The following is a 15,256-nucleotide window of genomic DNA, read 5'->3' on the forward strand; positions in this document are numbered from 1 at the left end:
AAGTCAGGTGGCTTGAATTCTCATCCAGGCTCTGCCTACAGTAACCATCACTAAACCTCTGAGGGCCTCAGATTTCTCCTTTGTAAAGTTAGTGGTTTGGACTCCATGATTTCTCAGGCCTCTCCAGTTCTCATAGGCTGCGTACCTAGAAGATGAGAGAGCAAACTACCATCAAGTCAGAGATAAGAATTCAAATCAGATAGATAAGGACTACTGGCTGCATCACCTTGGAAAAGTTACTTAACTTCCATTTCTCAGCTTCCCAAATATAGAGTGAAGATTCTAATAGTTCTTACTCCATAAGATTGCATGAGGAGTAATTGAGAAACACTATGCATAAAGTACTTCACAGGGCATATGTAGGCCATGGTAGGAGCTCAAGGATTGTTCGTTTCTATGTTTGCATCTGAAAAATATTGTACAAAAAAAATGACACGAATCATAAAACTACTAGAGCTTTGAGGGATTTGGGGGACTTTTTTTTTTTTTCTTATCTTGCCTTGTAACACACCGATCGAATGCATTAAAATCAATCTGACGGGCGAGTAATCATAGTTTAAACTTTTAGGTGCTAAATGTCAAAAAGCGACTTATTCCCAACATTGTTAGTTCAGAGACACAAATGAGTAGCAGACACTTGAAACACTAAATCCAATTCAGGAAAAAAGATAAACACCAAATTGTAAGATTTAGCATTGGTAGAGGCACCCGGCTGGCTCAGTTGGTAGAACATGCAATTCCTGATCTCAGGGTTGTGAGTTTTGAGCCCCACTTTGGGTATAGAAATTACTTAAAAATAAATAAATAAATAAAATCCTTGAAAAAAAGATTTAGCACTGATAAAACTGAGAAGCAACTTTTACTGTTTTTTTTTTTTAAGCAACAAATCAGGTTTCGTCTTTTTCTTAAAAATAAAAATCAACAGAATCTTTACTTTTGTTATTAAAATTGCTACCTCGGTTGAAGATGGGAGGAGGAGCGCAGGTACAGTGGCCAGGTTCTGCCATATTCCAGATTTTGGTTGATAAAATAACTTTGTATATAAAACGATCTCTATTTACATGTATCTTGTTTCAGCCATGGTAATGAAAAAGATAATAGTTATGTATGCTCTTAAGAAATGATGCTATTTGAAAAGTGATCTCAAATGTCTGGTCAGCACTGGCTGACATAGATTGTTGTTGACTCTCTGTAGCTTGATCAGTGATATCATCACATGAAATGTGAGTTGGCGACATCAGGTATTCCTGTAGCTTAATTTAATGACTTGGGCTCAGGTTTACAAAATGCAGTCAGTCTTTCATTGCTGACCAGTTTGCCTATTGATTAATAGAAAGCTACATTAACAATAAAATTTTACTTGTCTTTTATATACTGCCTGCCTTACCAAAGAATTTTCTCTTTCCTTTTTTTCTTTTTTGGGTCAGGGTTTCATCTGAGCCATCTTCTCTCATGTCACTGTCACCAAGTCACAGTCAGGTAAATTTGTTGTTGTTGTTGTTGTTTTTCTGTTTTAGTTTTGATTTTTTTTAAACTAAAATGATTTTCTATTTTTATAATGCTTAAATTACCATTAATTGCCAGACATCTGTAAACTTTACTACCTGTCGCCTGTAAAATACAGTTAATGTAACATATGAACCTGATACTTGGCTAACGGTGCTTTTAGACCCTAGACAGAAAATAAATCTTTACTGACATGATGACTTTATAGTGCAAATAAGAGCACAGTGTGAAAAGATGGGAGATGATTAGCAGTACACACATTTAAAGAAATGTTAGGTGACTGCAAAGTAGAAATTGCTTGAGTAAGTAGTAGTTCCCTAAATTGATTAAGAATATTGATAAGTTAACCTTTAGCCCCACTTGCACATGCAAAATACTTTTGTTCCAGTTATCACATGCAGACTTGGAAATTCTTCGGAGAAGAGAACAATTAGTAGAGCGTACTCGGAGAGAGGCACAGCTTGCGGCCCTACAGTATGAGGAAGAGAAAATAAGGACCAAGCAAATTCAAAGAGATGCTGTCCTGGACTTTGTCAAGGTGAAATTTTGTCAAATTTCATTGAAATTCCTAAAGAGTTTTAGAAGTAAGTGCTTATTTGTTTTGCTGAGGCTGTCAGTGTTTGTCTTAATTAAAGTGTCAACATTCTTTTTTTCTCACTGTAAGGAATCTTGAGTATATAGCATAACTGTCTCCTGCTTGTGATTAGATGAATTGTCCTCCTGTAGGGTAGGCTGAGAAGTGATCATCTTGTACTTGAGACAGTAGTCTCTTCTTCTTAATTAGCAGTCTATCTTTAGACATCTCACTTTACTCTCCACCTGCCATGTCTTCAGTCTGTTAATAAAGATTGATAAGATCACGAAAGTGCCAGTGCCATGTAAACCTTAAAGTGCCATGCAGATGTGAACTATTGTTATCTGAGCCCATCTGACTTCCTCACTCTGGTGAGCACCAAAACTATGTGAGGGTCACAGGCTTAATACTTTAGAATCATCTTTGATTCTTTCCTTTCTGTTCTCTCCACACCTACTCGGGTAGCAACCCCTGTTAATACTTTTTCTTTCTTTTTTTGTTTTTTAAAAGTTTGCAGCCTCTACAATTCATCTAAACCTGGTTCTTTTTTTTTTTTTTTTTTTTTTTTTTTTTTTGCCTGTATCATTTAAAGTCTTTTTGTTTGGAAGTCACCTTGGATTTTTCTCTTCATAATAGTGATTTCTATTTTTGTTTGTTCGATATCTGTCTCTTCCATTTACCTGTAAATACCATGAAGACCGGGAGTGTATCTGTCTTGTTTATTTGCCGCTCCATCCCTAGATGTTAGCAGGTGTCAGCCCATAGTAAAGCTCAGTAAACATTTGTTAAAGGAATGATTGAATGAATGAATCATTCTTGGCCTCCAAAAGCTTTCTCTCTTGTGTTTCAACTAGCCAAAGACCATTTTCTTTAAGTATCGTACACATGATAAAATTCTCTTTTTTTCAAATGTATCAAGCCCATGATGATGATCTCCAAAGCTCAGAGAGGATGACAGTTTGCCTACGTTAAATACTCACCTAGATAGTGGCAGAGCAAGGGTTCTCAAGACAGGCTGAACAGAAAATGGAAGTAAGGTTGACCAAAAATGAAAAGTTTCTTTAAAGAAAAAAGAAGGCTGGCTCCAAACCCTCATCTGTGATCAGAATGCTATACTGACTGTCAGTAAATAATGATGGCTGACACATACTATATCCTAAGCACTATTCTGTGCATTCTACATGAACTCATTTATCATTTAACTTGCCTTCTGTAGACATCGCATAGCTAGTAAGAGATAATCACATTGTAGACAGTTTTGATTAAATGTCAAATAAGAGTTTGATCTTGATCTATTAGGTAGAAGAGAACAGTTGTAAGTTCTTAAGCAGGAGAAAAACATGAGAGGAAAGATACTTCCTAAAAACTAATCTGCTTGTGTTTGAATCTGTTAGAAAGAGATGAGGAAAATGAAATAGTAATTGCAAGTCAGACTAGGGTGCAGAATGAAGGCATAACACCAGAAGATTTCTGAGGTTCCTAAGGAGAGGCAGTGTTACACAATGGTAAGAGCCCAGATATTTCTGAGGGCACTTGGGTGGTTCAGTCGGTTAAGTGTCTGACTCTTGATTTCAGCTCAGGTCATACTCTCAGCGGTTCATGCATTTGAGCCCCACGTCAGGTTCTGTGCACTGACAGTGCAGAGCCTGCTTGAGATTCTCTCCCTCTCTCCCTCCCCCTTCTTCTCCCCTGCTCTCTCTCTCTCTCTCTCTCTCTCTCTCTCTCTCTCTCAAAAATAAGTAAATAGGGGCAGCCTGGATGGTTCAGTCAGTTAAGCATCCAACTCTTGGATTTTGGCTCAGGTCATGATCTCACAGTTCATGAGTTTGAGCCCCACATTGGGTTCTACACTGATGGTGTGGAGCTTGCTTGGGATTCTGTCTCTCCTCCTCTCTGCCCCTCGCCTGCTGTGCTCACTCTCTCTCTCTCTCTCTCTCTCAAAATAAATAAACCTAAAAAAATCTAAAAAAATAAGTAAATAAACTTAAAAAATCAGAAATATGAATTTGAATCCAGCTTTGCTACTCATTATGTGCTTGGCTTTGGGAAAGTTACTGAATCATACTGTGCCTTTAGTTTCCTCATAGGTGTAGTATTTAACTATTAAATATTAACTATTTCAGAATTCTTATAGGTGCACCTAGTACTTCTACTAGTGTGCTGAGTGCTGTGCCCCCTACCACCACAATGGATTTTATAAATTAGAGATTTTAAAGAGGCATTATTATGTTTTATACATAGATGTAGTGAGTGTTGAATAAATCATTGAAGAGGAGTAGGAAAATAAAGGAGATCCCAAAGCAAGATTTTGAGGCTAAAACAAGAGTTTGAAAAGGAGTCTAGTTTTGTGGAAAGAATGTAGGATTTGGAGTCAGAAGATGTAGGGGCAAATCTCATTTATGCTACTTACAAATTTATGGACTTTGCACATGTCATATAACTTCTTTTGTCCCCAGTTCTTTTGTCTTTAAATGAATATGATTATGGGGGTGCCTGGGTGGCTCAGTCAGTTAAGCGTCCGACTTCAGCTCAAGTCATGATCTCACAGTTTATGAGTTCAAGCCTCACAATGGGCTCTGTGCTCACAGCTCAGAGCCTGGAGCCTGCTTCCGATTCTGTGTCTCCACCTCTCTCTCTCTGTCCCTCTCCTGCTCTCTCTCTCTGTCTCAAAAATAAATAAACATTTAAAAATTTTTAAAAAGAATATGATTATGATGTTTGTGTATCTTAGAGGTAAAAAGAATTACTTGAGATAATGTATATAAGAATACATTGTAAAACACTGACTATACAGGTGGTATAATTATTATTTGACATAGTAATAGAAATTAGCAAATTGGGGAAAAGAGCCAGTTAATCTGGGAATTTATGGGTTTGTTTTTGAACATGTTGAACATGAGCTGACCATGGGTTTCCAAATAGAGAGTTTCCACAGGCAGTTGAAAACACAAACCTGAAAATTGGCCGATGAGAGAAAGCTAAAGGTGTTAGCACTAGAGAAAGAGAGAATGAGTTCATTGAGAGAATATAGTGAGAGATCACTATTCTGATTGGGACTATGTTTGTTTGCATGTACATATAAAAAACATGCTTTTTGTATTTTTGTAGATGCTTATAGACATATGAAATACTGTCTGTTAGTTTATTGATCTTCCTTGTTTAAATTGTAAACTGTTTAAGGGAAAGGGTGACATCTTCCGACCAGTAAATCTGGCAAAGTGCTGCACACAAGAGAGACAGAAATTAATGTGGGTGATTATTTTGGTAAATAGAATTTATCATTTCCAGTGTTCCAGATTCTAACCAACTTCCCTCTTTTGGGGGGTCTTGGGGATATATAGCACAAAGCATCACAAAGTCCACAAAAACAGCAATCCCCCTTAGATGGTGAGGTAAGTCTATATAACCACCTTTCCTTTGGAATTTTTTATTACAATGGAAATTAAATGTTTGCATGTGATTATCATGTGTTTTCAGTGATCAAAATATTGCCATTTTCCTTTTCTCCTCACAAAATTCTACTTACTCAGGAGAAGAAGACACGGGCCAGGGAGTTTATCCAAGTTTATAGATCAAGGATTTTTTAGTCTATACGAATCCACCTGGAGGTTATTTCTTTCTTTCTTCCATCCCCACCAGAAGTATCTTCTCCTTCATCCATTTTCAAACCATACTGTGTAGTGAGAAGTAGTCCTGGGAGCTCTATCTGGCATGGTGTTGGTATTGAACAAAAAGATACCACATACATCTCAGCTCCAGGGCTCATTTCCTGAGTGTGTGTGTTATTGATTACACGGTGTACACAGTAGTTTTATAATATTAAATAGTACATTTTCATTACAAGTTAACATGTAAAATTAATTGCTTAACCTTTTTTAAAATATACCTATTTTGATCTGTTAAAATGAAACTTATTAAATAAGTATTTGTATTGTAGTCGGTTTTTAAAGCCATTTTTCTTTATATTTTGCCTTCTCATGTTTTCAGTTTATGATCACCGCTTCCTTAAAAATGCTTAAAGGCATTGTTTCATGTGAATTTTGAATCTGTTTTCTGTAAAATAAATTACGTGAAAACCTAACACACAGGGTTTGACAAGCATTAAGTTTCACCATAGAGTTTTTAAAGCACAAGTGATTCTGGAATGTAAAATGCATTGTTTGAAATGTTTTAAATGATCCATTATAAGGTTTTTTTTCCTTATTGACTAGACATACGATTACTACTTCTTGTTTATCTCAGAATTTAGGCCTTGTTCTTACACCTGAAAGATTCACTCAGCCTTTTCAGTCATCTTTTGTTCACATGGTAATAATAAAGGAACAAACCTTTGACAAAGTTTGATAAGTTAATAACCTCTTCTTTTCTTACCCCCAAATTTCCTTCTTAATGGTCATTCTGGAGAAATTCATTATTTAAAAATTAAAGCTTCTCAGGAAAATATGGTGTGCAATTTTTAAATTTCTAGATGTCCTCTTGTCTGAGAAAGGTAATGAAGAGATGCATAGACTAGAAATCATGACTCTTGGGTTTATTGTTTTAATTTGTGACTGACTCATTAAATGACCACAAATTCTTTGTTACTGCTATGCCTATACTTCAGCTTTCTCTTCCGTGAATAGAGAATAATCCCTGTTCCCTCCTTGCTTTAGTCAGTTTTTAAGCAATCAGATCATATTTGGAATTAAGCTGTTTGGAAGAAAATCATTACTCAGAATCAATTTATTAGCTTTTATGATACATGAATTCAAAATGTTTGTGAATGCAATCCTATATGTTAGCATCTTCATTATGTCTTAATATACCTCTTTGCTTGTGTTATTTGTGAAATATGTCACGTGTGTGCATCGTTTGTTTTTGACACTGCTTCCTTTCTCTCTGCCTCTCCAGTGTCCCTTCCCATCCAGAAGGTCTCAGCACACTGATGATAGTGCCTTGTTAGTGGTAAGAGCCTTGCACAAAACGGAGTTATATATTGTTATATCTAGAGTTTGGAGAATAGTAATTACACTTTTCATTCAGAAATTATCTACGTACCATAAAACATGATGAGCGTCATTACTAAATACTTTATAAATAGCTAGAACTGTTTCCCTGCTTTACTGTTCATGACTTACCAGCGTTCCAGTGTTCTGCAGCTATGATTCAAATACCTTTGTTAGTGTTTCCAAAAGGAAAACATTCACACTGCAAACCACATTGGCTTTGGATGTGGGTTGGGAGGAGAGGGCACATTACTTTTTTAGATGTCATTTCTAATTCTAGGTGCGCTTACTTTATTAATCATTAATTTGGCTCATGAGTCACCTGTGTGTTAAATGGATTTCCTTCCTGCATGACACTAATTACACAACTGTATATTTGCCATCCTATTTTATTGTCTATTTTAAGCTACTGAAAATCCCAAACTTTTCAAAAATACTTACATCTCAAGATTATCCCTCTATGCCCATTTTTTAAACTTTGGGAAACATTAACTCGGAATGTTATCTACTGATCGTTTTTTAACACCAGTTTACTTTTATTGCCTGTTTCTTCAGCAGAAAATGAGTATAACATAAGAGCAGTATTGAAAAATCTTACTTTTGTCAGCCTTGCAAGAGAATTCTAACATTCACATAATTGCTTTCCCCATCATGTTTTATGATATTTTTTATAGTAGTATTGAAAACTAGCAGTTCAAAAGTCTGTGTGTAGCAATTCCTGTCTCATGTGCTGGTAACTGCCGCCCTTGTACATACTCCTGCGTGAAGTGCATACTTCAGCAGGAGGCCCTTCTTAACCTAAATGTCCATTGTCAAAATTTCTGTATGTTCTGCAGTTATCATTTCCTTTGAGATGGATAAAGCACATTTTAACTGGGCAGTCTTACAGGTAAATAAAACCACCACCTTCTGGAGTTTTTGTGGAAATTAATTGATATGAGAAGCAAATGATTTAAATTAATGGAAAAAAATACTGAGAGCCTGTGATGATCCAGATACTTTACCAGAATTATCTCATTTATTCCTCACAGCGATCTTAAAAGTTAAGGTTAAACTGATCACCATCTTACAAATGATTACCGAGGCACAGATATTTTGTCCAGAATGAGATTTGTCCGAGGTCACATAGCTAGTAAGTGCAAGATTGGGTTCAAATCCAGATCTGGCTGACTTGAGAACCTACTATTTATTAAGCACCATGGTGTATTGCCTCTCACACTATAATGGAAAGCATTTTAGGAGACTGAAGATGAGATTTAATAATGTATAGGAAGTGACATAAGTCTGAGTGGCCACACTTCTTTGTCAAGGAAAAAGTGGAATTTGGAAAAACAGATCCCCTTGGTGTGAAATTTGAAATGGCTTTCAGCCATTTTCAAAACATATACCCTTGTATTTTACTTATCAGTATTCATGTTTGACCTAAATGAGATGGCCTTTAAAAGGACAGTGTCTCACATATTTTTGTATGCCAAATAGTATCCAACACTTTGCAGAAAGAGTCGTATTTTTAAATCATACCTCTGCTTTCCTCAAGACTTCTCTTCAGTAGCTTCATATGGTAGAATAAAGTCCTTCTTAACACAGCCTGCAAGCCCCTGCATATTCTCTCTCATCTCTGGGCTCAGGGCTCATTCTGCACCAGCATTTTTTCAGCTTTTCAAATACAGCAAGCCTGTTTCTACCTCACAACCTTTTGCACATGCTGTTTCCCTCAGCATGGAATGCCTCTCCCTCCCTGTATATACTCCTTGGTTAATTTCTACTCATCTATCAGGTATCTGCTTAAATGTTAGATCTTTAAAAATGACTCTTCTGCAGCCTACAACCCCCAAATCAAATTTGTCTCCACTGTTATTTTTTCTCTTCATAGTTCATTTAGGTGGATGTTTATTGTTTTAGGTCTCTTCCCTATTAGACTACCAGACTCTAAACTTCATGGGCACAGGGATAATCTCTGTTGCATTTACCTATGTATACTCAGTTCCTGTCATCGTTCCTGGGATATATTAAGTGCTCAATAAATATTTCCTGAATGAACACATAAATGCTATGCATCTGAAATTGCTCATTAAATTGTTTCATGATGAAAAGGTCTGATGATGTATAGCAAGGTGTACATGTTGGATTTCATTTAAAGACCTTGAAATACAAAATCTGAAATAAGTATTAGTGATGTTTAATATCCATGACACTAACATGCTCTTAGGGCTGCCCTCCAGGCTTCTGTTGTTTTCATCTATATCCAATCCGCATCTGTATCTCATCTCTAGAAACTAGAGAGTATCTAGGCTCATTTCGCATCCTCTTCTTTTCCACTTTTTTTGTCCTCCTTTGCCAAAATAGTGGCTTTTAGCCTTTTTATGTTTGAGATTGACAGTAATTTCTGTACATTTGGTTATAAGGAGGCCCAGGAAAACTGAAGAGGTGACGATATGACTGTTGTCACAATCTTGTTCTTTGGTATATTTCCTTTGATAGATTAGGTTACAATGTTACTTTAAAAAAATTTTTTTCCCCACCCTCCCCAAAAAGAAACATTGCTATCTATCAACTGTCATTAAAAATTGTTGTATTCGGGGCGCCTGGGTGGCGCAGTCGGTTAAGCGTCCGACTTCAGCCAGGTCACGATCTCGCGGTCCGTGAGTTCGAGCCCCGCGTCAGGCTCTGGGCTGATGGCTCAGAGCCTGGAGCCTGTTTCCGATTCTGTGTCTCCCTCTCTCTCTGCCCCTCGCCCATTCATGCTCTGTCTCTCTCTGTCCCAAAAATAAATAAACGTTGAAAAAAAAAATTTTTTTTAAAAATTGTTGTATTCATTTTATTGATCATCTACACACGTTTTTCTAAACACCCACAAGTGCTTAATAAGGTCATTTGTTCCATGATTCACGTATTTGTGATCCTAGTTTAAATTTTTAAAAGTTATTTAACATATAAAGATTTCAATATATTTAAGACTGACTGGCATTTTGTTGTTGTAATAGGTCCAATCTTATCCAGTGCCCTTTGTGATGAAAGTCCTGTCTTCTCTGATTTCCACTCTTTACCAAATTAAAGAATTGTCATGTTTTGGGTTTTATCTGTAATCATAATTCTGTACAATAGATTCTAACACTTACTGTCTCTAATTATACCTTTAATATACTTGACAGATACATCTAATATTTCTAGTTGTATGTAGGTTGGTGAAAGGATAAAGGATTCAAAGAAAAGGAAAATTCCTCTTACACTCATGTAGGTCATTTGGACATAGAGGCAGAAATGAAATGCTGGTTCATCTGCAAGGCATGACACAGAATCCTCATTCCTCTGTTTTTTCACATCAGAGCTGGTATATGGAATTATAATAACTCTAATTTGGATCAGTGTTGAAAAAATAGTGTCTTTACTCATGCCAGTTCTGCTCAGTTAAAATGAGCTCTTTGACTGGATTTGTTTCCCCATAAGAGGAATAGCACAAGTCTTGGTAGTTTCTAAGGCAATTTTGCTCAACAATTTTGATGTTCTTAGTTTGCCCTTTTTTTGGTTGTCAAACTATCATTTATCAAAATATTTTCCTTTGTAGTTCTTAACTAGCTGAACATTCCACTGTTCCACTGTTGATGTCATCTATGATGTCATGAGTGTGGTGGCCATCAACATTGCAGCCCACAGATTGAGCAGTCCCCAGGATCTCTTTATGGTTCCAGAGAGTTCTCTAGCTAAAGATCAGTGCCACATCCGTCAGGCAGTGTTGACAATCTCATAGAAAATGATGGTTCCACTGTGCTTAACGTTCTGCTTTGTGTCTCTTGGTGGTTCCTTGAGAACTTTGATAATCAGGGCAGAGGCAGAAGGCACCACTTCAATATGAGCCTGTCTATTCTGAATGAATGGTCAGTTTCACTGTAATCCTGAGACCCTTCCAATCACAAGTTGCCTTGGTAATGTCATCACAAACCTTTTTGGAGACAAACCCAGGGGGCTGATCTTGGGGGCCAGGGCAAATGTGGCACTGACGTCCCCACCAGTGCACCTCAGGTGTATGGCTTTGATGTCACTGGGGTCAAATTTAGGCAGCATAATGGAGGCAGCTGGTGTTGCATGAACCTGGATTTGAGATGACCAAAGACAGTTGCACCTTGGCCTCCTCCAAGCCGAAAGCCAAAAGCCCTTTCATTTCTTGGTTAATGTGGTATGAAGTATTGAAATAGTTTGAATTATACAGATGGGAAAACTGTAGGTCCATGACCTTTCCTTTTCTAATTTCATTGACCGGATCTGCCTGCCTGCCTGACATTTTGCTAACATAAATGCTGCCTTTTGTTTGTTTCTTCCCTTTCTCTTTTAAAATTTAGTCGCTGTCAGGGTTGAATCAAGTGGGCTGTGCAGCTACCCTGCCTCATTCTTCTGCCTTCATGCTTCTTAAGGTATCTCTTGTTACCGTAATACACCAGGAACTTGAAATTTTCCAATAGATTGGTCCAACAGCAGTGTGAAATCTAGGATTGCATGAAATATACATAAGCATATAAGACTATTTGAATTTAACATTAATTTTACTTGAAATTTTTGGAAGATTTACCATACTAGAAACACAGAGCCTGCGTTAATTCTTTATATTGAAATTCTGTTTGATATGCTGTTCTGATTTTCCTACCAAAGGTTATTTTTTTTTGTCATGAGTTATTTTACTTTGGCTGATAAATAATGTAAAGTTAACTCTGTTTTCTAATGTGCATTTAAAATTATTTCAGTCCCAGTCCCCAAAAGTGTCACTGCTAAAACCTTCTTCTAGTAGAGGTCAACAAGCTATGGCCTGTAGGCCACATTTTTTGGAAATGGATTTATTGGCACACAGCCACTACCATTTGTTCATATACTTTCTGTGGCTGCTTTTGAGCTTAATAACAGAGTTGGAATATGGCCTGCAACCCTGTGGTATTTTATTTTTTGAAGGCCTCTAGGAATGGTGATTCCATATTTGTTAATCATATGATATATAAGAAATTATTAATAATCTTCCCTGTTAGAAGGTTCTCCCCTTGTCTGACTTAGATCCACACCCTGTGGCTTACACTTACTTCTCTTCTTTCCAGAGTAGAGATTTTCTAGTTACGTAGCAGTCTTTAAAAAAGAATCTTTATATTTGAAAACTATTATGATGCTGCCCTTGTCTTCTCCCTAAATAAACTCTGGTTGTTTTATGTGCCTTTCCTAGTCTGTTAATCCTTTTGAGCTTTCTCAAGTTCTCTGCCTTCCATTTTGGCTCCACAGCCCCCAAGTAGAAATATAGCCCTTATTAGAGCCTATCTGGCGCTGAGCATGAAACAAGGTTTTTCACATCTTATTCTAAGCGTTGGGTTGGCTTTTCTCATTTCAGTATCCATTTTGGTCAGTAGCCACTGTAATTCTCAAATGTTTCAGTTATACTCCTAAATGATAATTAATTTCCATATCTTGTATCTTTGAACATTTTTAATTCTCTGATTTACCACAATACTTTGAAATTCTTGCATCATGTTCTTCTAAGTGCTGGCCCCAACGTTGTATCATCTGTAAGCCTGATAAACCTTCTCTTTAGTCGGTATTGAAGATGCTACACATACCTGGATGACTTTTGAAAAACCTTTATAATTCTCATCTCTGTTAACTCTTTGCTAGCCTTTCTCAGCTAGGTTCCTCATTTGAATGACAACCCAGAAAATTGAGGGATTGTTCTCAAACTTCTCTCAAGGAGGGTATATTACTAGTATAGGAGATATATAGGAGAGAAGTTAATTCATTACACTCAGTGGATACCTTAGGGCATCGGGGCTTATTCTCTCCCAGAATCATAGTTGAAAAGGCCAAATCTGAACGTGCCAACCCTTGTATGGTAAGTTTAACTTTCTGTCAGACCTGCTCTAGTATAAATGATTAGTTTAAAAAGACTTACCCTTATTTTTTGGCATCCTTGTTACTATACAGCTGATATATATTTATATATATTTAGCCATGGGTTTACTTCTTTTGTTGCTTAACCAGGCAAAAAAAAAGTTGAGTTCCTGTCAATTTCTGTTTTTTTGCTCCAGTTCTGCAAGAGTTCTCAAATAGAGTCAGTGGCCTCTGAGTAATTTGAACTAATAATCTTCATACCCTAGAATGCAAGTCACTTAGATTTCTAGTTTCAATAAAAGTACATTTTAAAAATCACCATTTTACAAGTTGCCTCTATTCTGGCTTTGTTTTTCTTTACACACAGCTGTGTAAAGCTGTGTACCTTTTTGATGTTTCTAGAGGTGGAGAAATTTGTTGCCATTCAGTGCAGTTTGCTTCACTTCTTCCTCCTCGTCTAATAGAGTTGTCTGTTAGCTTAATTCTTTTTTGCAATATTAAATTTCTAGCCTAACTCCTATTAGTCTTTTTAAATTAAAAAATGTATATTTTCCCTCTATGTCTGGAATAATCTCTACTGTTTATGTTTTCCTGTTTGTACCATTGACCCTTGACTAGGTCTCTGTTGGGCTAACTAGTTTTCTCCTTTCTGTCTCATATTTCTTGAAAATAAGGATATTCTTTTTTGTTTCCTTGCAAAGATATCGTTTTCGCCTCATTTTCTTGTTCGTTCTTTTTATTAGTTCTTGCCGCTCTTATTATATCTTTTTTTTGTTGCTCTTATTTTAAATTTGTTGTTTAAATTTTCATTTCTTTTCAACATCCTAAACTTAGCATATTTGCATCTATAAACTTGATGAACATATCTTTTTTCACTAATGAAGATGTAATACATTGCTTCACTCAACAGCTTGGCTTACTTTATAAATTTTCAGCCAAAGAGTATCAAATCAAGGAACTGTTACCATGAAATTGTCTTCCAGATCAGTCCAAGAATCTTCTCAACAGCATGACTTCTGTGTATGTGTGTATATATGCATGAATGTTAACAAATTCCCTATCATAATTAATTTCTTCTGCCCAGCTCCCAACTAGAGAGAACAGATTTCTGAAAATATTAAAACCAAAAGGGAGAAAAAAGCATGGGAGCAGATGTATGTACCTCTGTGTTTTAAAATCATTCGGTTAGGGGCACTTGGGTGGCTCAGTCAGTTAAGCGTCTGATTGGAGCTCAGGTCATGATCTCGTAGTTCACGAGTTTGAGCCCCACATCAGGCTCAGTGCTGACAGCTCAGAGCTTGGAGCCTGCTTTGGATTCTGTGTCTCCCTCTCTCTCTGCCCCTCCCCTGTTCTCTCTCTCAAAAGTAAATAGACATTAAAAAATTAAATAAAGTTATAATATGTTTAATTTATTGGGCCTAGATGTTGAGGCCTTGAATATTGTTACTCTAACCTTTCTTGATTCTACTCCCCTGCCAAGTCTTCAGTGTCTTTAACCCATCCAACCAACACTTCTTTTTAAATGAGCTTAATTACATTTCTCTTTTTTTAGATAAACTTTATACATGTTAAGCTAGCTCTTCCCCCTTTTTATATAAGTTCTCTTTGGTCAATGAAGTAAAAATATCTTGGACTTAAATGTTAGTCTGGAAATACAGCTATCTATCTTTAAACACTTTGTTTCCTAACAGAAATGAAGAAATCTTCATCATTTTTTTTAATACATTAAATTTTACTCTCCAGAGGTGGAGAAATATACTTTAGAAACTATACCAGAAAATGAAATTATAAAATGAAATTATTCTCCCCTATACATTTCCCAATAAAATTTTCTGCCTTAGGATGATCATTTTTCATAGTCATAGGAAAGACCTATTATATAATAGAACTATCTTTAGAGAATGCATTATATAAACTTTTCATGTTACAGAAGTAAGTAAAAAGTTTGGCCTTAAAAATAATGTACAAAATCAACCCTTACTCCAAATTCTCATTTCTAGACTTAATTTTAAAAGAGACTTGCATGATTTTTTCTTTTATCCCAAAGTAATCATAAATGTGGAAAGTAGCTCTTCTTGAGTAATAATTATTGATATATCTCCATTTCTCTACAGAACAATGACAGATCTAATACCATATCAAGTTCACCTACAACAGAAACAGGTAATAATAGACACAAAGGTACAATTAACCACATCAAGAGTAATTCTTTACTAGGATTTTCCTGATAAATACCTCTCAGAGAGCTGTGACTTCCATTTCTGAGATGAGAAATCAGACCCACAATTGGGAACTTCCTGCACATTTTCCATTTTTTAATTCAACTGGTTGGTCA

At 36.3% G+C, this 15,256-nt stretch overlaps 1 protein-coding gene across 9 annotated transcripts in view; it reads left to right on the forward strand.

The window, feature by feature from the left end:
• The window catches only part of LRCH3 (leucine rich repeats and calponin homology domain containing 3), a 122,729-nt gene that overhangs the window by 84,253 nt on the left and 23,220 nt on the right, over nt 1-15,256 (forward strand). For 3 of the 9 annotated variants that reach the window (XM_030329031.1, XM_030329028.1, XM_030329029.1), the window contains exons 11-16: nt 1,428-1,479; nt 1,895-2,044; nt 5,422-5,472; nt 6,971-7,024; nt 11,403-11,474; nt 15,036-15,084. In XM_030329031.1, the coding sequence (XP_030184891.1) occupies nt 1,428-1,479; nt 1,895-2,044; nt 5,422-5,472; nt 6,971-7,024; nt 11,403-11,474; nt 15,036-15,084 (428 nt within the window). The remainder of the gene's footprint in view (nt 1-1,427; nt 1,480-1,894; nt 2,045-5,421; nt 5,473-6,970; nt 7,025-11,402; nt 11,475-15,035; nt 15,085-15,256) is intronic. The other 6 variants (XM_030329033.1, XM_030329030.1, XM_030329035.1 and 3 more) reach the window with 3 other exon arrangements.

Source organism: Lynx canadensis, chromosome C2, assembly GCF_007474595.2.
Source record: "Lynx canadensis isolate LIC74 chromosome C2, mLynCan4.pri.v2, whole genome shotgun sequence".
Taxonomy (NCBI): Eukaryota; Metazoa; Chordata; class Mammalia; order Carnivora; family Felidae; genus Lynx; species Lynx canadensis.